The sequence below is a fragment of the Microtus oregoni genome, unplaced genomic scaffold (assembly GCF_018167655.1).
Source record: "Microtus oregoni isolate MIOR12 unplaced genomic scaffold, Mior012 000009F_ref0000495, whole genome shotgun sequence".
In the NCBI taxonomy this organism is placed as follows: domain Eukaryota; kingdom Metazoa; phylum Chordata; class Mammalia; order Rodentia; family Cricetidae; genus Microtus; species Microtus oregoni.
In genome coordinates this window covers 57,551,124-57,575,644 of record NW_024543068.1, presented here as the reverse complement: position 1 = coordinate 57,575,644, position 24,521 = coordinate 57,551,124, and the positions used below count along the sequence as shown (strand labels likewise).

Genomic DNA, 24,521 nt, shown 5'->3' with positions numbered 1-24,521 from the left:
ATCCTGTAAGGGCTAGAGTTAATGGGCCAAGCAGTGTTTAAAAGAATACAGTTTTTGTGTTGTTATTTCTGGTGTAAAGCTAGCCATGCAGGAGCCAAGCGGGACGAAAAGCAGGCCTGCAGCTCTCATTACAACAGAATGGCGCCCAGGCGTGTGGACAACTGAATCCACTGAAAGCCTGAGAAAGCTTGGGAAAGAGAAAAGCATGTTTTCTTGGTAGCAACAATTTCTCGGGTCTACTCTGCTTGCTAGAGGCAAGCAAGCACTCTCATCTAAGAGAGGCTTCCTGACTCAGTTTTAGATGCAAAACCCTGCAGCTCATTAAGAGGTCCTGCCACAAAACACTGACGAAAAGCTGAACACATGCTTTTTGGTTTTCAGCCATAGCAGGAAAAAAGCTGTGCCATTTAAAAATGCCGGCTTTCTGGGCTGTCCTGCCAGGGCAAACTCTGACTCTTTTATGCAGGTGGTTCATGCGGTTTGCAAGCATAGGCTGCTGTAGCTCCCTTGCTGGCAGGGACCTTGAAATGCCATAGAGTTGTGGCAATAAACATGGCAACAGCTTGTATCTCTGCCATGAGGCTGGATCCAGCCGCCAAAGCAACAGCTTTAGTCCTACCAATATTGCTTGGTAAATTAAAGACTCATGTGGTCAAAAAAGAGACATATACAATAAAAGAAAGATTCAAAGTCAAATAAAATGTTTAAATCATTTACAGAGTGTTAAAAATATATGCAAATTAAACGTTAGAGTTCTTAAAAGTAAAAAATGAAAGAAAGAGAGTAGTTGGGTGTAGTAGTACACATCTTTAATCCCAACACTTGGGAGGCAGAGGGAGATTGACCTCTGTGACTTCAAGGTGTGGTAGCACATGCCTTTAATCCCAGTGCCTAGAAGGGGGGGACAAACAGATCTCTGTGAGTTCAAGTTGTAGTAGTGTACACCTTTAATCCCAATGCCTGGGAGGCAGAGACAGGCAGATCTCTGAGAGTTCAAGGGCAGCCTGGTCTACAGAATTATTCCAGGTCAAAGATACAGAGAACCTGTTTCAAAAAGCAAAAAATAAAAGTAAATATAAACAAAATAGAGGTTAAAGTGCACAAAGATGGAAAATAGACAGAGAATTTTGATACTGTCTGCTATTATGCTCTCTTTGAATTGTTTGAATGCTGAGGAAGGAGCAACAGCTGCTAAAAGGTATTTGTTTATAAATGCTGCTGAACTAATCCAACATAGAGATTTTGAAAATACTTTGACTTTAGAATTTGGATCTAAGGATATGATACTTTGGAAAGGGGTTTCTTCTTTTGTTTTCAAAGAAGATGAGACCCTGTGGATTTCTTCTATTCCAATATGGTATGATGGACTATGCCCTCCTAAAGGGTTGCTGTGTACACCTTCAGAAAATTGCTTGGCTCAACTGCCAACTGAGATGAAACTAGCACACAGGTTATACCATGAAAGACCTAACTAACGATGCCCCCATTCAGCAGGAAGCAGCTTGGAGAGAAAAAAACTGTGCCCATATTCCCAAATATTGTTTATCAATCTTCTTTTACATTTAAAGGAGGATATGATATAGATATGAATAATTTACATTGATATGGATTTTGCTTTAGTGATTTAAATTTGTCAATTTTGTTATATGTATATGTGTTTCTGATATTGATTAAGGTATTGGGATTGTATAGTTCATTTAAACATGTAATGTATATAGGTTGTTAATAGATAATCATAATAGTCAAGTTTGTAGTCATGTTAGTTAAGATTTTCTAGATGTACATAGATATATTTTAGATAGGCATTCTTCATATCTTTCAAAGATTATAGAATATGGCATTTTAAATGTTTTAATAACTAAGGGTCTTTCATGACAATGAGACACTCTGCTCCTGGCAGCACCAATCTACTTCAGGAAGAAGATGGGCATCGAAGAAGATCCTTATGGAGTTTGATAGCCATTTGGGCAAGAAACTACTCTTGTCTTGACTATTGCATAAATTGGACACAGAGAACCCGCAGAGAGGACTACTGAACTTGCCTAAAGGTGAGATGATCTTTCAGGGTTCCTGATTCATGAAGGAATCTGTAAGACATTCTTCAGGACACAACAGATAGTGACTGAACTGACTTTGAAATTTCCTGCTTCATTGAAATGTCTGCTGGAAACTATGGGCCTGTAGGCCGAAGATGGATGCCCCAATGGTACAGAGGAACTTTGGATGACAGTCCAGGCAGCAAGATGTCTCTGTGATTTCTAGAGTTTTGTAAGTTGCTTACTTCTTGTTTGATTAGGTAATATTATATCTTTCTGGAGTCTTTGACGGAGTTGAAGAATAGTTAGTTACATAGTTTTCCTTAGTTATGATAAAAGATAAAGTAGATGTAAATATTGTAACTGTAATTCTTGCTTTATAACTTTTATTATATGTAATTTTGCTATGTTAAAGTTAAAGCCTTTCCTTTTTTATTTAAACAGAAAAAGGGAAAATGATAGAGGAAGGTCATTGGTTAAAAAATAAAGAAAATGCCTTGGCCCACTTTATTGGTTAGAACATAGGTGGGTGGAATAAACAGAACAGAATGCTGGGAGAAAGAGGAAGTGAGCTCAGAGACGCCATGCTCCCCTCTCCCGGGCAGACGCGATAGCTCTGCTCTCTGAGGCAGATGCATGAAGCTCAGACCCAGGATGGATGTAGGCTAGAATCTTTCCCGGTAAGACTGATGTTACACATATTATTAGAGATGGGTTGATTGGGATATGAGAATTATCCTGTAAGGGCTAGAGTTAACGGGTCAAGCAGTGTTTAAAAGAATACAGTTTGTGTGTTGTTATTTCTGGTGTAAAGCTAGCCATGTGGGAGCTGGGTGGGATTAAAAGCAGGCCCGCAGCTCTTATTACAACATCATTTATTTCATTTTTCTACATTTTTGTGCTCTGAATTTCTTTACAAACAAACAATGTTATTCAAGAATGAGTATATGCCAGTGGAATTAAACTGAGTACTCTAAACTTTGTTTATGATCAGGTGAATCCAAAATTGAAAAAGACACAGAGACACAGGAACTAATCTTCAGGAAAATAAATAATATATCCACTTGGGCAGCTCATTGACTTTGGGCTGAATTATTTCTTCTTATATCTCAATATCTGCCTGTGTGGTAGAGGAAGGAAATGTATCATAGAGTTTATTATTAAAGAAATTATTTAGATGTAAACAAGTCCATACTAGTTAGAATTTAAAGAACTTTGACATATGTTGCTTTAAAAAAGCTATTTAAAGGATTCTGCTATAAAATTCTTCTATGCTGGAGTTATAAACTGTCAAGCCCTCCACTTTTCTTCTGTCCTCTCTATTTCAATCACAGTGATATGTTCTCTTGTACAAAAGATTTGCATCCTCAATCAAGTATTTACTGTTATTCACTTTCTTAAATATGTACCTGCAATATAAACTGTAAAGATGTTATCAATCTCAGAATACCAACTATGTTATCCAAAGGACTTCAGTTGTATCTGAGACACAAAGAGGAAAAAATAAATAAGCCTTTCCATTTTCTTTTTCATCTTTATGTATCAGGTTACTGAAGCACTAAAGAAGCAAATCAGGTTCCTTTGGACATGTGGTTCTTACATTGAATGTTGCCATAAGACAGGGTGACATCATTTTCCATTACAATTTATTCTTTTTTTGTTGAAAATATACTTTTATATTATATATGTTGATTATGTTTTCCCCTTCCATTATTCTTCTAAGGTCCTCTTCACCACCCCTCCTTTTAGCATCTACATGTTTCATGTTTCTCATTAGAAAACAAACAGGAAATTCACAATGATAACTCCAGCTAAGACTCCTAACAATAGTAGAATGGGTGCCAAAACTGCCCTTCTCCTGCAATACAATTGGTGACAACCCTAATTGCAGTCAGAGAAACTTCATCCACTGGACCAAGCTCATCTGGGAGTTCTTGTGAAGAGAGGGAGGAGGGATTGTAAAAGCCATGGGGTGTCAAGGTCAGAGGAGGGTAACCCACAGAGAGAACTGACTGGAGCTCTTGGGAGCTCAATGACTCTGAACCCACAGCTTGAAACCCTGCATGGGACAGACATAGGATCTCTGCATGGGTGTGACAGTTGTGTAGATTGATCCTTTTGTGGGTCTCCTAACAGTGGGATCAGGACCTGTCCCTGGCACTTAACCTGGCTTTTGGGAACTTATTTTCCATGCTGGGATGCTTTGCACAGCCTTGATGCAAAGCGGGGAGCTTGGTGCTACTTCAATGTGATGTGGTGTGCTTTGTTGACTCCCAAGGGAAGCCTGTACATTTCTGAAAGGAGACTGAGGTGGAAGAGGAGTAGATGCTGGGAGATGGGGGTGAAGGACTAGATAGGAGACTGGGGTAGAGAACAGGAGAAGAGGAGGTAGGAGAAACTGTGGTTAGTATGTAAAATAAATGAAAAAAAAACAGGCTTCTAAGGTATAAAAATAAAATATACTAAAATAAATCAAAAACAAAAAAATCAAAAAAGGAATAAAAAATATATAGTCTCAGAGATCCACCAGTCTGCACACAGGAATTCCAATAAACACTAAACTGAAAAACATATAAGCAAAAGTCCTGAAAAGAGGGAGTGAGGAAGAAAGAGAAGGAGGGATGGAGGGAGATAAGAAGGGAGAAAGAAAGAGAGAGAGAGAATGATAAAATTTTTAAAAAATGAAAGCAAATACAGAAAAAAACTTTAACGGACATGATGAGACAAGGATTGACTAATTTCCAAAGAAGCCTTTGAATCAATTTTTAGTTAGACATCTACTGATGGGAATTCAGCCTTCCTTTAAGAGTATTCTCTTTCCCTAGTGAGGCTCACTTGGAGAAAATAACTTTTCATCTGCAAGTAGATATCACTTGGTAATAAATTTTTGGTTTGTGGTAAGTCCATGTGTCCACTTCTTTCTGCTCTAGCACAGCATCTGCTTAAGACCTGTGCTATTCCTCTGCAAGACATGTCAGTCTCTGTGTGTCCATATGTATATTTGTTGCTCCCTATAGGAGCCCTTACCAGTTGGGAGGAGTGGATGGGAGGTGGACTTGGAGGGGAGGCAAATGGGAGGAGAGGTAGGAGAGAGAACTGTGGATGGAATGTAAAACGAAATTTAAAGACAAAAAGATTTTTAAAAGGCATTCTATATAGGAGAAAATGATAAAAGAAAAAAACTTATTTTTTTTTATTTTTCCATTCAAATATTTACGATTCCTTCCCTCCTCCCAATCCCCTCCCGCTCCCCACTCCCCCTCCTCCCAATCCCCTCCTGCTCCTCCACTCCCCCTCCTCCTTCTCCCTTCCTGCTTGAGAGAGGGCAGGGAACCCTGCCCTGTGGGAATTCCAAGGTCCTCCCCCCTACATCCAGCCCTAGGGAGTTGTGCATCCATATAGACTAGGGTCCCAAAAAGTCAGAGCATGCCATCAAAAAGTCCCAGTGTCTTTATCAATGGCTTCTCAATCAGCCCCCATTGTCAGCCACAATCAGAGAGTCCGGTTTGATCACATGCTCATTCAGCTGGATTTGGTGAGGTCCCATTAGAACAGGCACACTGTCTCAGTTGGTGGACCAACCCCACCAGGCCCTGAGTTCCTTGCTCGTCTTCTCCCTCCTTCTGCCCTTCAACTCGACCTTGGGATCCCAGTCCCTTGCTCTGATGAGGGTCTCTGTCTCTATCTCCGAGATAATCATCAGTGTGATAGTGGGGCAAGGCCAGTTCAGGCACCCTCTCTTCTGCTGTCCAAGGACCTAGCTAGGGAGCTCCCAGTGGACACCTGGGATCCCCTCTAGAGCCAAGTCCCTTGCCAAACCTAAAATGGATTCCTTAATGTAGGTATCTTCTTCCCTGCTCCTATATCTGCCCTTCCTCCATCTATACCCTCCCACTCCCCTAAACTCTTACCAGTCCTCCCCTCACCCCACCTCTGTTCTCACTCCCATGCTCACAACTTTCGCCCTGCAATCTTGTTTGCTTCCAATTTCCAGGAGGATCTATATATGTTTTTCTTTGAGTTCACCTTGTTATTTGGCTTCTCTAGGCTTGTGAACTATAAGCTTAATGCCCTTGGTTTATGGCTAGCGTCCACAAATGAGTGAGTACATACCATATTCATCCTTTTGGGTCTGGGTTATCTCACTCAGGATAGTATTTTCTATTTCCATGCATTTGCATGTAAAATTCAAGATGTTATTGTTTTTTACTGCTGCGTAGTACTCTAATGTGTATATATTCCACACTTTCTTTATCCATTCTTCCATTGAGGGGCATCTAGGTTGTTTCCAGGTTCTAGCTATTACAAATAATGCTGCTCTGAACATAGTTGAACAAATGCTTTTGTAGTATGATTCGGCATCTCTTGGGTATATTCCCAAGAGTGGTATTGCTGGATCCTGAGGTAGGTTGGTTCCCAATTTCCCAAGAAACTGCCACACTGATTTCCAAAGTGCTTGCCCAAGTTTGCATTTTCACCAGCAATGAGTGTTCCCCTTATTGTACATCCTCTCCAGCATAGGCTCTCATTGTTGTTTTTGATTTTAGACATTCTGACAGGTGTAAGATGGTATCTCAAAATTGTTTTGATTTGCATTTCCTTAATCACTAAGGAAGTTGAGCATGACCATAAGTGTCTCTTGGTGATTGGAACTTCCTCTGTTGAGAATTCTCTGTTCAGTTCAGTACCCCATTATTTCAATTGTGTTAATTAGAGTTTGAAAATTTAGTTTCTTGAGTTCTTTATATATCTTGGAGATCAGACCTTTGTCTGATGTGGGGTTGTTGACTTTAAGGCTTTGACGAAAAACTTATTTTTTATAAAGATTTCTATTTATTTGTTTTCTTTTACATCCTGACCAAAGCTTCCACTTCCTCCTGTCCACCCAGTCCCTCTTCCACCACCTCCATCTACTGTTGTGGGAGCTGAGGGCCTCATTCCTGCCACCCCAGCTCCTGGTCACCTGGCTAGCTTATGCCCCGAAATAACAACACACAAATTGTATTCTTTTAAACACTGCCTGGCCCATTAGTTTCAACCTCTTAACCCATTTCTAAAAATCAATGTAGCACCACTAGGTCGCTTACCGGGAAAGATTCAGCATGTCTGACCTGGCAGCTTGCTTCATCGTGTCTGTCCCAGAGAGGGGAAGCATAGCGTCTGTCTGAGGTGTCTTACCTCACTTCCTCTTCCTCCCAGCATTCTGTTCTGTTTACTCCACCCACCTATGTTCTAACCTATGAGGGCCAAGCAGTTTCTTTATTATAATTAACCAATGACCTTCCTCCATCATTTCCCCTTTTTCTGTTTAAACAAACAAAAAAAAAATGGAGGGCTTTCACTTAACATAGCAAAATTACATATAACAAAACAGTTATCAAGTAAAAATTACAATAATATTTATCATAACTAAGGAAAACTATAACTATAACTAACTATTCCTCAACTCCATCAAAGACTCCAGAAAGATACAATATTACCTAAGCAAACAAGAAATAAGCAACTTCCAAACTCTAGAAATGACAGAGACATATTGCTACCCAGACATTCACCCAAAGTTTCTCTGTACCGTTGGGGCATCCATCTTCAGCCTACAGGCCCATAGTTTCCAGCAGACATTTCCATAAAGCAGGAAAATTCAAAGGCAGTTCAGTCACTATCTGTTGTGTTCTGAAGAATGTCTCACAGACTATTTCATGAATCAGGAACCCTGAAAGATTATCTCACCTTTAGGGAAGTTCAGCTGTCCTCTCTCTGTGGGTTCTCTGTGTCCAGTTTATGCAATATTCAAGGCAAGAGCAGTTTTTTGCCCAAATGGCTATCAAATACCATAAGGATCCTCTTTGATGCCCCTCTTCTTCTTGAAGTTGATTGGTGGTGCTAGGAGCAGATATGTCTCATTGTCATGAAAAATCCTAAGTTATTGAAACATTAAATAGCATATTCCGTAGTCTTTGAAAAATATGAAGAATGCCGATCTAACTGAAATATATCTCTATATATCTAAAAAATCTAATTAACATGGCTACAAAGTTGACTATTATTAATGATTATCCATTAACAACCTATATACATTACATTTTTAAATGAACTACACAATCACAATACCTTAATCAAGATTGGAAACAAATATACATATAACAAAATTGACCTTAAATTTAAATCACTAAAGCAAAATCCATATCAATGTAAATTATTCATACCTATATCATATCCCCCTTTAAATGTTAAAGAACATTTATAGACAATATTTGGGAATATGGGCACAGTTAATTCTCTCCAAACTGCTTCCTGCTGTATGGGGGAGCTGTTATTCAGGTCTCTGGTATTACCTGTGTGCTAGATTCATCTCAGTCAGCAGTCAAGTGAAGTAATTTTTTGAAGGTGTTCACAGCAACCCTTCAGGAGGGCGTGGTCCACCATACCATATTGTAATAGAAGAAATCCACAGGGTCTCATCTTCTGTGAAAACAAAAGAAGAATCTCTTTTCCAAAGTATTGTATTCTTAGATCCAAATTCTAAAGTCAAGGTATTTTCAAAATATCTATGTTAGATTAGTTCAGAAGCATTTATAAACAAATATCTTTTGGCATCTGTTGCTCCTTCCTCAGCATTCAAACAATTCAAAGAGAGCATAATAGCATTCAATATAAAAATTCTCTGTGTACTTTCCATCTTTGTGTGGCTTTATTTTAATCTCTATTTTGTTTATTTTTACTTTTATTTTATATTCTTTGTATATCTTTGTCCTGGAATAACTCTGTAGTCCAGGCTGTCCTTGAACTCTCAGAGATCCGCCTGTCTCTGCCTCCCAGGCATTGGGATTAAAGGTGTATGCTACCACACCTTGAAGTCACAGAGTTCAACTCTGAGGTCAATCTACCTACCTCTGCCTCCCAAGTGTTGGGATTAAATGTGTGTACTACCACACCCAACGACTTTCTTTCTTCCTTTTTTTTTTACTTTTCAGAACTTTAACTTTTAGCCTGCATATATTTTTAAAACACTGTATATCATTTAGAGATTTTCTTTGTCTTTGAATCTCTCTTTACTCTATATCTCTATTTTTGTGACCAAATGAGTCTTAAATTATGGAGTAATATGGGTAGGATTAAAGCCGTGGCTTTGGCAGCTAGATCGAGCCCATTCCTTAGCTTTCCAGCCTCATGGCGGATGTACTGGTTGTAGCAATGTTTATTGCCACAAGTCTATGGTGTTTCAAGGTCCCTGCCAGAAAGCGAGCTTCAGCAGCCTTTGCTTGCAAACTGCACAAACTGCCTGCATAAAAGAGTCAGAGTTTGCCCTGGCAGAACAGCCCAGAAAGCCAGTTTTTTTCCTGCTATGGCTGAAAACCGAAAAGCATGCGTTCAGCTTTTTGTCAACACCATTTAAGTGTTTCGTTGCAGGACCTCTTAATGAGCTGCCGGGTTTTGCAGCTAAAGGTGAGTCAGGTAGCCTCTCTTAGATGAGAGCACTTGATTGCCTCTAGCAAGCTGAGTAGACCCAAGAAATTGTTGCTACCAAGAAAACATGCTTTACTCTTTCCCAAGCTTTCTCAGGCTTTCAGTGGATTCAGTTGTCCACACGTCTGGGTGCCATTCTGTTGTGGGAGCTGCGGGGCACGTTCCTGCTGCCCCAGCTCCTGGTTGCCTGGCTAGCTTATGCCCTGAAATAACAACACACAAATTGTATTCTTTTAAACACTGCCTGGCCCATTAGTTTCAACCTTTTAACCCATTTCTAAAAATCTATGTAGCACCACTAGGTGTGCTTACCGGGAAAGATTCAGCATGTCTGACCTGGTGGCTTGTTTCATTGTGTCTGGCCCAGAGAGGGGACGCATAGTGTCTGTCTGAGGTGCCTTACCTCACTTCCTCTTCCTCCCAGAATTCTGTTCTGTTTATTCCACCCACTTATGTTCTAACCTATGAAGGCCAAGCAGTTTCTTTATTATAATTAACCAATGACCTTCCTCCATCAATCTACCCTCATCTACTCCTTCTTCTGTTTCTCTTCAGAATAGTGTAGATCTCCCAATGATATCATTCTGCCATGGTAAATGAAGCTCCAGTGAGATTAGGTACTTCCTCTTCTATTAAGGCTAGATGAGGCAATCTGGTAGAAGAAATTGGTCCCAAAGCAGGTAACAGAGTCAGAGACAGCCCTTGCTCCCACTGTTAGGAGTTCCAGAAGAACACCAAGTTATCCATCTGTAATTTATATCCCAAGGGCCTATGTCAGTCGTATGCCAACTCCCTGGTTGTTAGTTCAGTCTCCTTGAGCCCTTGTGAGCCCAGGCTAGTTGGTTCTGAGTTTTCTTGTTGTGTTCTTGACCCTTGATTCCACTGGCTCCTGCAAAATCCTTACTCCCCTTCTTCTTCTGGATTCCTTGTATTCCACCAAATGTCTGGCTGTGGGTGTCTGTATTTGTTTACATCAGGTGCTGGGTGAAGCCTCTCTAATCACAGTTGGGTTGGATACCCATCTATGAGCACAGCAGAATATCATTAGGAATCATTTCATTGACTTTTTTTTTGCCATTTGTGTATGGTTCTTTCCTAGTTCTCTGAGCTTCTTAGTCTCTGGGTATGGGTCTCAAGCTGGGCCATCCTGTGATCATTCCCACAATTTTGGTGCCACCTTACTCCAGCATATATTGTAGGCAAGACAAATTGTAGTGCAAAGGTATTATGGCTGGCTTGGTGTCACAATACCTCCACTTTAAGTCTTGTCTAGTTACAGGAGATGTCCAGTTTAGTGTCTCCCTATTTCCCATGGCAAGTAGTTTTAGCTAAGGTCACCCTTATAGATTGCTGGGAGGTTCCATTGCATGATATCACTAGTTCATCCCAGAGAGGCCTGAAGATTCCAGTTGCCTCTATCAATCCCTTCATCCTTCCCATACTTGGTCCCTTCTATCCCAATCCCCAACCCTCAAGCCCCCATACAAAGGAAATATCTATTTTATTTCCCCTTCACAGTGAGATTCATGTATTGACCCACCACCACCATCCCTTCAGCCCTCCTTGTTATGTACCTTTTCTAGGTCTGTGGATTGTACCCTGGTTATCCTAAAAAATTACATAACAAAATATGAATGTAGTATTAACTCTCCATCCAATTTAAGAATGCAATAACTTATATGTTAAAATGTTAAGTCAATATTGGGGGTGTTACGTCTGAAATAGCAATTGCAGAGTACATTTTTGAATACCTAGAAATCACTTCTGATTTCTACTAATTTCCAAACTATTATTTGAAGTAAAAGCACATGTAAGCGTGTACTGGCTTTGTGAGAGCCTAGCCTGTTTGGATGCTCACCTTCCTAGATCTATATGTAGGGGGAAGACCTTGGACTTCCCAGAGGGCAGGGAACCCTGACTGGTCTTCGGACTGGAGAGGGAGGGAGAGAGGGGTGGGGGAAGGTGGAAGGAAATGGGAGGAGGAAATTTTTAATAATAAAAAAACAATAACATATGTAAGTTATTTGTCAAATGATTAACATTGAACATTTTTCTTTAATGTATTATGAGCATACATTTTAAATGAAAACTTATCATTTTATCTCACAAAATTTTTTTTCTTATTATTAAAACCATTCACCAGTGTATCTATCTGAAAATATTTAACATGGAACCTTTACTATCCATTCTTCCAACAGAACTCTGTAGAGACGTAAGTACAAGTCATGAAGAGAAAAATGAAAAGGGATCCCTTACCCCTACTAACCATAACGTAACCATACAAGGATTAGAGAATACAGAGAAATAGTTTTATAGACATATAGATGATGTTTTGTGTGGAGTTGTGAGAGAATAGACAATGCTTAATGGAAAAAGCATTGCTTGGTATCACCAGGGTTGAGGAGTTTCAGAAAGTAAAGAAACAATATAGAAAAAACTTGGGCATCATTAGGAGAGAGTCTTCTTAAATTTCAATAGATGGCGTATTCTACTAGATAATACAAATCCTATGCATAAGCTCAAAATGTGTTAGGGATCCCTGTGGTGACAAGGGTACAGAATTAAAAGTTCAACCTTGATCAAATCTGTTGCTATATTCCTCAGGGAAAAAACTGAGATGGAAATTTAATTATTCCCGCTTACATACAGAGACTCTAACATATTTATAAACCAATAGTACCTCAGGAAATAATATGATATGCACATTGCTCAGATGCTGGACATAGAGATAGAATATCTGAGGTATGTTTCCACTTTATATTTAAACAATACAGAAGAAAGTAATGCCTTTTTCTTTTTCTTGTCCTAAGTAGTGAATCAAAAATAATAGTATACCTCGATGTCAGTTAAGTACAGATTAAAAATTAGTAGTGGCCAATTTATCTTCTTGATATACTTGTATGAATTTAATTGCCGTAATATGGTTTTAATGCAAGTTTATAAAGATTTCTATTACTGATATTAACCAAAATTTCTTTGTTAAATAACTCTGTGATATACATAAATAATTTTATTTTTTCTATTTTGCTATCTAATAAAATGATAACACTATAAATACAAATCTATGTAAATTAAATTCTGCAAGAACCACATATCATAAGGACTTAGTATAGAAAAATCAAATTTAATTTTCAAGGGACATTAACAAGCATATTTCAACATACACTTTGTGACAGATAAATACAAGAAACAGAAGATGCTCTTCAGAAGGCCCTCATGTTTGCAGGAATTATCATTTTCTTTACAAACCAGTGGAACAGGGGCAATTAATAACAATATTTACACACAGGCTTGTTTTCTTCGTTTTATAAGGACTTGGATTTTGAAGTCTGGTGGATTGAAAGCAAGGAGTGATAGATGAAAAGTGACAGGTGGTTTAAAGAAATAGACCGCATTAAGAAAATGTAGGAAAAACATATCTTAGTAATTTTCACTAATTTATTTGTATTTGATGCTATGATGAGACTTTAAGCTATGGTCTTTATTAATATGATGAACTTGATCCTTTTCAATTTTATGAAATGTTTTGCTTTTCTCTTCTTTGGACTTCCTATTCATTTTTGTTGTTTCTGATGAATTGTGATCTGATAAAAAATTTTAGACTTCTCAATTCTATAGTCTTAAAATGAGCAATAAAAGTCACACAGAAATTATTTATTAGATTAAAATGTTATCTGCCCACTTTAAATATATGAGGGAATTTATGATAATTATGCCACTTTAACAGTGATTTGTGCCAATGGCACTAACAGTGATTTGTGCCTAAGGGTTGTGAACACTTTGGTGGGGGTAGTCGAATGATTTCTTAGTACTGGTAGCATACCAGATATCTTGTATACCAGATATTTAATTTATAATTCATAATAGTAACAAAATTGTAGTTATGAAGTAGCAATGAAATAATTTTATGGTCGGGGTCACCAAATATCAAGAACTATATTAAAGCATCTAAGCATTAGGAAGGTTGAGAACCACTGATCTAGACCATCTCAAGAAACTACAAGATATTTTCTGCATAATGAAACTAGATTATCAATATTGACAACAATATTTTTGGATAGATAAATTACTCTGTCTTTTTTTAATGCTGTTTGCTACCATGAAAAAAAAAGAACAAAGAAGAATGGATGAAGGAAACTGCTCTTCAATCACACAATTTATTCTATTGGGAATTACTAACAACTCTGCTATGGAAGTGGTTCTATTCATTTTATTTCTTCTCATTTATCTCATTATTCTTCTGACGAATATTGGAATGATTGTCTTAATCAGAATGGATCCCCAGTTTCACACACCAATGTACTTCTTCCTCAGCCACCTCTCTTTCTCAGACCTCTGCTACTCCACTGCAGTTGGGCCAAAGATGCTGGTGGACCTAATGGAAAAGGACAAATCTATATCTTTCATTGGCTGTGCCTTGCAGTTTTTCTTCACCTGTATCTTTGTAGATGCGGAGTGCATGCTGCTGGCAGTGATGGCCTTTGATCGATATAAGGCCATCAGCAATCCGTTTATGTATGGCGTAGAGATGTCCAGTAGGGTTTGTTACCACCTCCTAGCTGGAGTTTATGTAGTAGGAATAATAGATACTGTGATGCATACTATAATGACCTTTGGGTTATGTTTCTGTGGATCTAATGAGATTAATCATTTTTTCTGTGATATCCCTCCCATCTTGTTACTATCTTGCTCAGATACACAGGTCAATGAGTTAATTACTTTTGTTATTTTTGGTCTCATTGAACTGAGCACCATCTCAGGAATCCTTGTTTCTTATTGTTACATTATTGCATCGGTCTTAAAAATCCACTCCACTGAGGGGAGGTTCAAGGTTTTCTCCACCTGTGCCTCTCACTTAACTGCAGTTGTCATTTTCCAGGGGACACTGCTCTTCATGTATTTCCGCCCTGCTTCTGCTTACTCTCTGGATCAAGACAAAATGGCTTCACTGTTTTATACGCTAGTGATCCCCATGCTCAACCCTCTCATTTACAGCCTTAGGAACAAAGATGTAAAAGAGGCACTGCAAAAACTGAAAAATAAAATATTCTTTTAAATAAAGATACACACAAACATATGAATTTGTTCATACATGTAACCCCTTGTTTTATTACAAATATATACTATTCCATAAAGATAGCTAAATATTAAATTGGTTAATGAATACATTTGTAAGTCAGAATATACCTATATTTTATGATTCCTAATATTTTATACCTTATTTCTTTGTCTTCAAAGTTCATGACACTCTACATTAGGAAAAATTCCAAAATTTTAAGTAGATCTAAAATTTTTTTCTTGACTATGGAATAGATTTTACTTGAGTGTTTTACATATTTATCATATGGGATATTGTGTTCAAATTTTTTTGCTAATAGACTCTTCAGTTTATTAGAAATTATAATCTTTTAAAAATATATTTTATAATGAAGTAATTCATTTGTAATCAAAAGGCATATTATTCTAATTGCTAACATAATCTCCCAATCTAGACTATAAAGAAGCCAAGTTCTTTTGGAATGGACACATGTAGTTTGGGAGCTAAAGATTGACAGGCACAGCTTTGAGGAGAAGAAAAGACTCTAGATGCAAGAAGTAACCACTATCTATCCTGAGATAGTCAGAGAATGAATATTCATGGAAAAATTTTCATACATAAGGAACTAGGAGCAAAATGGTACTGTTTCTCCTTTCTCCATTTGTTGATGCTGATCGTGTTCTTGATTATTTTATAAATGTTTTGATTGTACTTTGAGCACGTTCACCCCCATGATGCTCTCTTCACTCTTTTCCCCTCTTACTTACTCCTCTTTGATAACTGAAATGCCTTCCTTATTGGAATATCCATCCAGATATTGGATCAGTTTTTAATAAAATTGTTTACTGCATATTATTATTATTTTCTAACTGATTTGTTTTGATTTCACAATATTCATGATTTATTGGGGTTCTGAATATCATAAAATTGATATGGTCAGAAACTATTCAGGAGAGATGATTTTAAATTTTGAATCATTAACAAAATATTCTTGAGATGTTGGGTAAGGTAACTGTTACAATTTGTTGTTTATATGTTGCATTCATGAGTATTAATTTCATACATATCTCCAATAAGTTCTGCAGCTTTATATGCCAATTAAAGGTAAAATAATATAAAACGTAACAAATTGCCAAGACAAGGTCACAAACATTTCTCAACTAATCCCATCCCTTCAACTTTTTTCCCTTTTCTTATTACTTTAAAGCCATAATTAATTGTTCACCCCGTGATTCAAAAATAGTACCCTCCTAAGCACATCATTCGGTTTATTAATTGTGTGTGTCAAGCATGTTGCTGAAAAGGGTCTCTATTCAATGATGGTCAGTTTCCCGTCTGTGATCCTATCTCCTGGTTTGTGACTTAGAAACAAAGAGGAAATATAAATAAATTTTTCAAAACCCAAACCAAGTAAGAACATTATGATGTCTTACTAGGTACCTTGTTATAGATAAGTTTAGGGTAATGTATATATTTTGAATATTTTATAGGATCTATGATAGAAGATAGCATTGGTCTAAATTCTTACCATGTAACTATTCATATTACTCATAAAAGATAAAATCATTTATCTTGGGAAGTTATTTAAGATGATGGAAATAAGATCATATCTGAAAGGTTAGAAAATTAAGCCCAAGGCACACTATATTGTTGATCAAAACTGTATCTGCAACTGCATTTCCCATATTAAAATTTTCTGCTGCCATTTTACGGTATCTTGTGCAAAAACATTTCATACTTGTACTAAGTAGCAGGGACTTTTCTGTTTTCAAAGTAACACTTAGGGAATTGTTGAAGAATATCAGAACCATTGTAGAAAACACCTATGGGGAAGAATATTTCTTCTGGAAAAAAATTTGATGTCCATCTAATTGTGTCATCTGTACTAAATGTATCTAGACTTTGAAAAACATTCTATTTTTCTTCTTGCACTTCGCAACCTCCTTCCAGATTATTCTCACTTCCCTACTTGTTCAACTTTATGCTTCTTCTCTTCAAAGTAAAATCAAAAATAAAACTAAGCACAAACACAAAAAAATCAATAGGAAACAAACAAACAAAAAACCACACCAAAGAAAACAAAGAGTGCCCCAAAACATTGATTCTTTTTTTTATGTTAGCCAACTACATCTGAGCATTTGTCTGCCCTGTTTGTGGTTAATATACTCTTTGGAGAAAGCTATTTTCCACTTTCCCAAAAGCTATCAGTTGCCAGTAACTTCTTAGTTATGGGTGGGAATTTGTGTATACTTACTTTTACTCATTGCTGGTATTTTATGTAGTTTGAACCTGTGTAGGTCTCATGTTGTCAGTGTCTCTGTGAGGTCATATGTGTATTGACCCTGTTTCATGTTTGGAAAATATTGTTTTCTGGTGTCACACATCCCCTGACCCCACTCTATAGGGCTAGAACTAATACACTACTAAAGTAGTCAAGAGTCTGAGACTAGATGTGATATAATACTATCCCCAGAGATCAGTGCATTGACAAATCCTCATCAGAGAAGCTTCTTCGTGCAATAGATGATAACTAACACAACTGGACAATGTGCAAAGAATGAGAGATTTTGGAGTACTTAGCACTGAATGAGATGTCTTTGTGAAATCACCACCCATAGACTCAGGGATCTATGTGAAAGGAGAGAATGAAAGATTGAAAAAAATATTTATTTTTAAGTATGTGCATATGTTTTTTCAGAGTATAAGTATGTATATACGTGAGTGCAGATCCCTATAGAGTCCAAAAGAAGTATCTGATACCTCAAATCTGGAGTTATAGGCATTTGTGAGATGTCTGGCTTGGGTGCTTGGAAGCAAACTCTAGTCCTCTGCAAGGACAGTATGCACTCTTAACCACCAAAGATTTCAAACTTACCCACAATGTTTGCATTAATCTTTCTTGAAAGCAATACACAGTGTCAAATCAGAAAACAAGTTAAAATAATACTAGAATCCAAAGTGGACTATCAGTAAATTACTATTTTTCTAAATGTTTAGGATATTATCTTTGTTTAGGGAGATGGGCCAGTCATTTAGTAGATATGAGTTTCATCCTTAGAACTCCCTACTCTCTGGTAAAAATAAAAGTCCTGCATGGTGGTGTGTGGTTTGTGCTTATAATATCAGCACTGGAAAGACAGAAACACAGAATTTATTTATTACTTTGAATCTGCAGCCATTTCAAGTACATCACCATTAAGAGCTTTATTTAGCTAATAGTGCAGATGCATATCCTTGTATAGTAGACATTCAACCTATGATTGAAAAGTAATAAAGTATAACTGTCCTAGACAAAGGTACAAAACACATTTCCATTATTAAAACTCTGCTATCTTTCAGAGCACATTTCCTTTATTAAAACTCTGCTATCTTTCTCTGAAACAGAAATCAAGGAATTTAGCATTTTGTGGGGCAAATTCATTAAAAATAAGCCCATAAGGAAATGCCAGGCCACTTATTCCCTGAACAAAGACTGTTATAAATAGTTGACTGAGATTAGTATATTAAATTTATCAGTGACAACAAACAATATGATGAAATGCAGGCACTTTTTGTCATTTTCATTTTATTTACCATCTTCACTTGTTTGGGTGTGTTTGCTTAAAGTTTATTCCAAGTCTTTACCCATAAGACTAAAGCAATAAGGTTCTCAATTAAAACACAGATATCTCAGGGAAATTGATGTGAGCTGTCCATTCTCCACACATTTCTTATTTTGGGGTGAAGAAATATCAAATTTAGTAGCCGATTCACTAACACCTGTGTTTCCAAAACTCATGTGACAAGCACTTGTATATCCCAGTGCTTGAAAAGCAGAAACAGGCAAATTTGTGAGTCTTACAAGCTCGAGAGACTAGATTAGCCAGTGACTTCCAGACTAGAGAGAGAGAGACCCTTTTGTCACCTTAGTTGATGTCAAAGTTCCTTGGATAAACAAGTAGAGTGCAGATTGTCCATATAGGGTTAATAATGAGATCACTGGCACCAGAAAGTAAGGTCCAGTCACATTTAGAACTATAGAGTCAGAAAAATTCACATTATACCACTTGAGACACCTGTGCCCACCTGGCCCTGGGAGCCTCGGTGAGAGCTGAAATCAAGACCTTTAGAGAACAGGGGTGATAGTGTGTGGTAGGAGAAAAAAGGAAAGTAACAGGTTTTTTGGAAAAGAGTAGATGAGGAGATGCTTCTGGTTCCCATGGGGAGAACCACAGTGCCAAGAGCAGAAAGGTATTTGGCCTGTAGTTAGGACAGGTTATAGTAGCACTGGCAATTGGGATCATAGCTAAGAGGGGGCATTGTAAGGCAGCACAAAGGAAATACTGGGTGTTATGAGAGGGACTGGTGAAGTTGAGAACACACAGAATTTTTTAATTGATTTGGACACAAAAAGGGGATAAGAGGTGAATGGGAGCATCCAAAAGTAGATGGTAGGATTGGGTGCGGTTTGATTGTGTCGTGTATTTGTGCCGATACACAAATATATCCGAGGAGACACTAATTAGTGGAGTCAGGGGGACCAGCTGGAAGTGGATAACAATTGTTCCTGCAGGTATGGACTAAACTTAAAGCTTACTCTGGATCATAGTAGCCCATCTGTTCTCCCATGGATGTACAAGATATATTAGGAGTTGTACATTATTTCCTTTGTTGGGCTGAGGAAGCCTGGTCCTTAATAGAAATGTGCTAACTTGAGTTTGATACTATGTATCCAGTGAATTCTATGGGAATAGAATGGATTTTCCCTATATTCAGGATAATTATGTCAGCCCCTGGAATTTGAAGGTAAAACAGAAAATGTTGGGGACTTTTGAACTAGAGTGGGGCTGGATGTGGATCATAACTGGGTTACTGTATCCATTTGTGGGACCAGAGGTCCAACCTATGATTTGAGTAGAATATTTTGAGTGCTGAAGGGTTTTCTTATTTGGAACTGCAAAATGTTTTTATGGGGGTAGAGGAGAGATGGAAATGGAAAAAAAAAAGATCATCTTGCTTGGGAATAGGGGGCAGCAAAGAACAGGTTATCCTGAGGGAGCAAGGCCCTGTGAGTAAGGTTGAGAATGTGGGTTGAGGTGGAGGGATGGTGTGGGAGGAGGGGAAATAAAGGGTATGAGATGGAATATGTGAATCCAGAATGGTATTCCTCAATGTCTGGCTGCAGTTGGTGCAGGGCAAAAAGGACCAGGAAAATCACAATCTGACCCGAGTTGACCTGGAGACCAGGTCCAAGGAAAACTATCCTGCCCCTGACTTGACCTAGAAACCAGTATTAAGGACTTGAAATATCATCAATCCCTGGACTTGGGCCAGAGTCAGGCTACAGAAACTACCAGTCCCTGAGCACATAATCCCACAAATCTCTGATCTTGACCAAATCAGATACCAAAAGTCCACCAATCCTAGGCCACACTGGAAAGTATCCCCCCATGCAAAGTCCTCTATAAGCCCTGAAATCTTATCAGTTTGCTTTTGCTTTTCACTTAAGCACAGGCAGTCATTCTCCAGGGCATTTCTATTCCAATAATTCCCTTGTGTGAGATTTGTTGTGCATCGTGACATATTTACCAATTTAAAGCTGCAATACTTTTCTTAGGGAATCCCTCCTTTGCTGGAAAACAATTGTTAAACTTGATTTTGGGGAAACTTTCATTTCAAAGCTGCAGAACTTACAGTGAAGTATTGAGCACCATGGTACAAGGCCTCTATCACTTAGATTTTAAGGGAAAGAATAGCAGATTAAGAGGGTCGGGGAGAATTTATCTTCTGGTTGTAGAGTGTAAGCCAGAAGATCTGAAAGTGGCCTCGGAAGAAGGTGGTCACAATGTGTGTGGATGAGTAGGAGAAAGATTGATAAAGGTAAGAGTTTGAGTCAGTTTAAGTGTAATCTGAGAGAAAGTTTAGTCAAGGTTTCCTTAGGTGTTCTATTAGTTTGGTCAACGTTTCCAGGAAATTGGGGGTGGTAAGAGATGTGAAAGCACCAGGGAATATAGGACTTGGGTGACTCACTTTCTAGACCAGCCTGGCCTCAAACTCTCAGAGATCCACCTGATTCTATCTCCTGTGTAGAAGGAGTAGCGGGCTGCGTTCCAGCCACCTGGTTCCTGGCTTCCTGGCTAGCTTATGCCCCGAAATAACAACACACAAACTGTATTCATTTAAACACTGCCTGGCCCATTATATCTAGCCTTTTCTTGGCTAACTCTCATATCTTGACTAATCCATTTCTAATAATCTGTGTAGCACCACGAAGTGGTGTATTACCAGGAAGATTCTAGTGTACATCTATCTTGGGCTGGAGCTTCATTGCATCTGGCTCCATAACATCTGACCCAGAGCAGAGAGGCATGGCGTCTGGCTCACTTCTCTTCTTCCCAGCATTCTGTTCTGTCTACTCCACCTACCTAATTTTTTGACCTATCAGACCAAGCAGTTTTCTTTATTGATTAACCAAGGAAACAACAGATTGACAAATGACCTTCCCACGTCACTCCTGAGTGCTAGGACTAAAGTCATTGACCACCAGCACCTGGCTATAGTGTGGGCTTGGTCAGGTTTGGAAAAGAGTCTGGGTCCTATCAGTCCTCAGACACTAAGCTCACATGTGGCTATAGAGGTCAGATGACCTCAAGGAAGTGGCATCTCAGGGGCAGTCTGAACTCGAGTGACATTCCTGATGCCACTTGGGACAGAAACCTTTAGGCCTATGAGGAGTTGGACAGGCTCAGACCCAGTAGCCCTGCTTTTTACATGTGTCACAATGACCTGGAAGCCCTTCCATTTTAGTACCCCAAATCAGTAGTTTGAGTAGCCTTAGCTGGAAGCTGATATTTGTGTCTTTGGATATTTTTACCCATACAGTGGAAGAACTTGAAGTCCAGACAAATGCATTAGCCTGGGGAGTAAAGAGTCTGGTATCCAGACATTTGAGTCTGGCCAAAAATAAGTCATGAGAGCTGTTCGCTGTACAGAGTGTCAGGGTCAAGATTTATGTATTGTATCCAGGCCCTAGTGAGACATTGGAAAAATTTGGAAGGGTTTCAGACTTATCCTTGATTATGTCTTATAATTTTTGAAAATTAGTGGTCTAAAGGGTAGCTCCTGTAAGTCCAGTGAGGACACAAGTGATATCTCTAATTGTAGTCCCAGTCAGAGTCCTATGTCTGCAAGTGCCTCAGTTCTGGTGGGATAAGATATATTTGTCTAGTGTACTTGATCTAAATGATCATGGGCCTTTCCCCAAACTCATCCGTGCTTTTCAAGGAAGAGGTTGTTGGAGAGTATGAGGTAGATATTGTGAGAGGTAATATCATAGGACTGAGTAAGGTATTGGAACTCTTTGATATGTGATGTATGGTCTGAAGTAAAAGACCCAAGGCACATTTAACTTGTGAGAGTTCAGTGAGAGAGAGGGAACAAGGATGGAAACCCTAACACCAACCACCTGATGTAGTGAGGGACCTCACCATGGAAGTGAGTGTGGTGTGGGAAGGGATGTAGCTGGTGGGTGGGTTGAAATTGGGTATCAGAGAGAGTTTGCTTGGGTAAGAGGGTACTAGTGTGGAAGGATAAAAAGTTGGAGAGTTCAGGCTCAGAGGCTGCCTGTGAGCAACAAGCCCTCCCTGCTGGGCTGGCTCTGCTGACTGGGCAGGCTGGGGCAGTTTGGGCAGAAGAAACACAGGGAGAGGAGGGAGAGGGTAGGCAATTTGAAGAGGCCAGCATCTGAGAGCTGCCAGTGGGAGGGATTTGTGGGATATTTCCATCACACTGTGATTCTGGAGTTAGCATTTGTGTTCATTAACCAAAATAAACCTTGGGTCAGGAGGTGGATCCAGCAACAAATTAATGAAAAGTATCATATATCATAGAGAATCAGAGTGAGTACAGAGTGTATCTATATAGAGATATGTGCAGGAAGTAGTCAGGAAAGACTTTGAACTTTAAGTGTGTTTTTTTCTTTTTCTTTTTTTTTTTTTCTGGTCTGAGCAGAAGGATCCTCTCTTTTTGTGACGCCAGTGAAGAGAGAAGGTCAGCTCATTGCTCTTCAACCTCTCTAAGTTTTTTTCCCCAGTCTCTGAATTCCAGTTTCTATTAATAAATAGAACCATAGAAATTTAGTCAAATCGACATTTGGTTGCAGTCACAGTTGACAGATTCCCTGGACCACTGCCTGAGAAATGGGCCAGTAACCGGAACGCTGCAATTACTACCAGAAACATCAGTAGATTCAGGTTCTGCCAATGTGGCATCCTACACGTGGCACCACTAAACTAACAAAAGTTCATGCCACTGCAGTTGCTGATGCTGGGGATTCCAGAAAGTGGTCTCACACTCAGCAGAAGGAGCTCAAACTCAGCAATGGCCTGCTGCTATGGACAAATAGGAAGGTAGCAGACTTAGTGAAACCCTTTTTAGAATTTTTTAGGAAGCCCTTAAAGAGAATGTTAGATAATATTTTTTTAAAAAAATCTTGAATCCCCAGCCATTAGCCAGCAGGTGAGAGAACTCCCCTAGCCTGCACTACCACCATGACCACCACCCACTGGATTCTGTTTACCCAAGACCTACTTCTCCACCCAAACCCATGTACCTGGTCATTCTCCACATGGCCATCCCTGCCCTACAAACCCCAACAGACTACATAGGCACAGGCACATCTCACACCAGCTTAAAAGTACAGCCAAGTGACTGGCCTCCCAACTGAACCCGACTCTAAACCCTAGGGCACTCAGTGTCCCTCTTCATCCCATCTCAGAACCAGCAAGGACAATGGGATCTGGCACTTACTCCATTACTCTTGTTTAGTCCCAACAACCTGCAGTCAGGAGAGAGACCTGCCTCCAGGCTGTATCACCACTGCACTACCCTTCTGGCTTCTGCTCCCCAAAGATACACTCCACCACCCAAACCCATGGACTTGGTCATCTTCCCCTTGGCCAGCCCTCCTCAAAATCTCAGGAGACTACATAGACACAGGTACAATCCATACCCCTTGGAAGAACAGATTAGTAAATATCAGTGTAAGAATACATTCAACAGCAGAAAGGAAAATATGGCACCATCAAAACCCAGTGATCCTATAAGAGCAAGACCTGAATATTCTAGAAAAATGACCTCAAGAATAACTTTATGATAATGATAGAGGCCCTTAAAAAGGAACAAAAAGTTCTGCTAAAGAAATAAAAGGAAAGACAAATAAAAAAATTGGAAGAAATCAGCTAATCTCTTAATGTAGTTAGAGACTGTGCTATTGTTTTCCAGCTGTCCACACCCAAATAATCACACAGAAACAATCTTAATTACAACATTGTTTGACCGGTAGCTCAGGCTTATTACTATCTAGCTTTTACAGCATAAATTAACCCATTTCTATTGGTCTATGTATTGTCACATGGTCATGACATTACCTCATTTTCTACATGTCTTCTTTCCTAAGTTGCTAACTGGCATCCAATAGACTCTACCTACTCTCCATATATCTCTGTTTGGATTCCCTGTCTGGATTTACTCTCCTAAGTTATTGGCCAAAAAAAAACTTTATTCATCACTTTTAAGAGCAAAATTTGTACAAAAGGCCATTCTGTATCACCTTAAAGAAAGCCAAGGAATACAAGAAAAAAAAACTATCAAACCACTGAAGGAAATATTTTAGGACTTTAAAATTCAAATTAAAGCAATAAAGAAAACAAAAACTTAGAAAATCTGGGTAAGTCAACAGGAACCTATGGATGCATGAATCACCAACTAAATAAAGTGTAGCAAAGAAAGAATTTGATTGAAGATACAAGACCTACTGTTGATAAAATTCAAGTTTTTGGAAGACTTACTAATGAAAATGAGAAAAATACTCACACACAGACAGAGGTGTTTGGAAAAAAACCTACCACACCGCTGCAGGAAGAAACTGATTTAGCTCATGCAATATTGGAAACCAGTTCTCAGTTATAAAGGTGAACATGGTGAACAGAGGAAGCTAGGGTCAT

The 24,521-nt window shown here is 38.7% G+C and overlaps 1 protein-coding gene across 1 annotated transcript; it reads left to right on the top strand.

Annotated features, from left to right (window-relative positions):
• Positions 1–13,599: 13,599 nt before the first annotated feature.
• LOC121452444 (olfactory receptor 5W2-like) lies at positions 13,600–14,556 on the top strand. The gene has a single exon (XM_041658623.1). The coding sequence runs from the start codon at positions 13,600–13,602 to the stop codon at positions 14,554–14,556; it is 957 nt and encodes a 318-aa protein (XP_041514557.1).
• Positions 14,557–24,521: the final 9,965 nt, after the last annotated feature.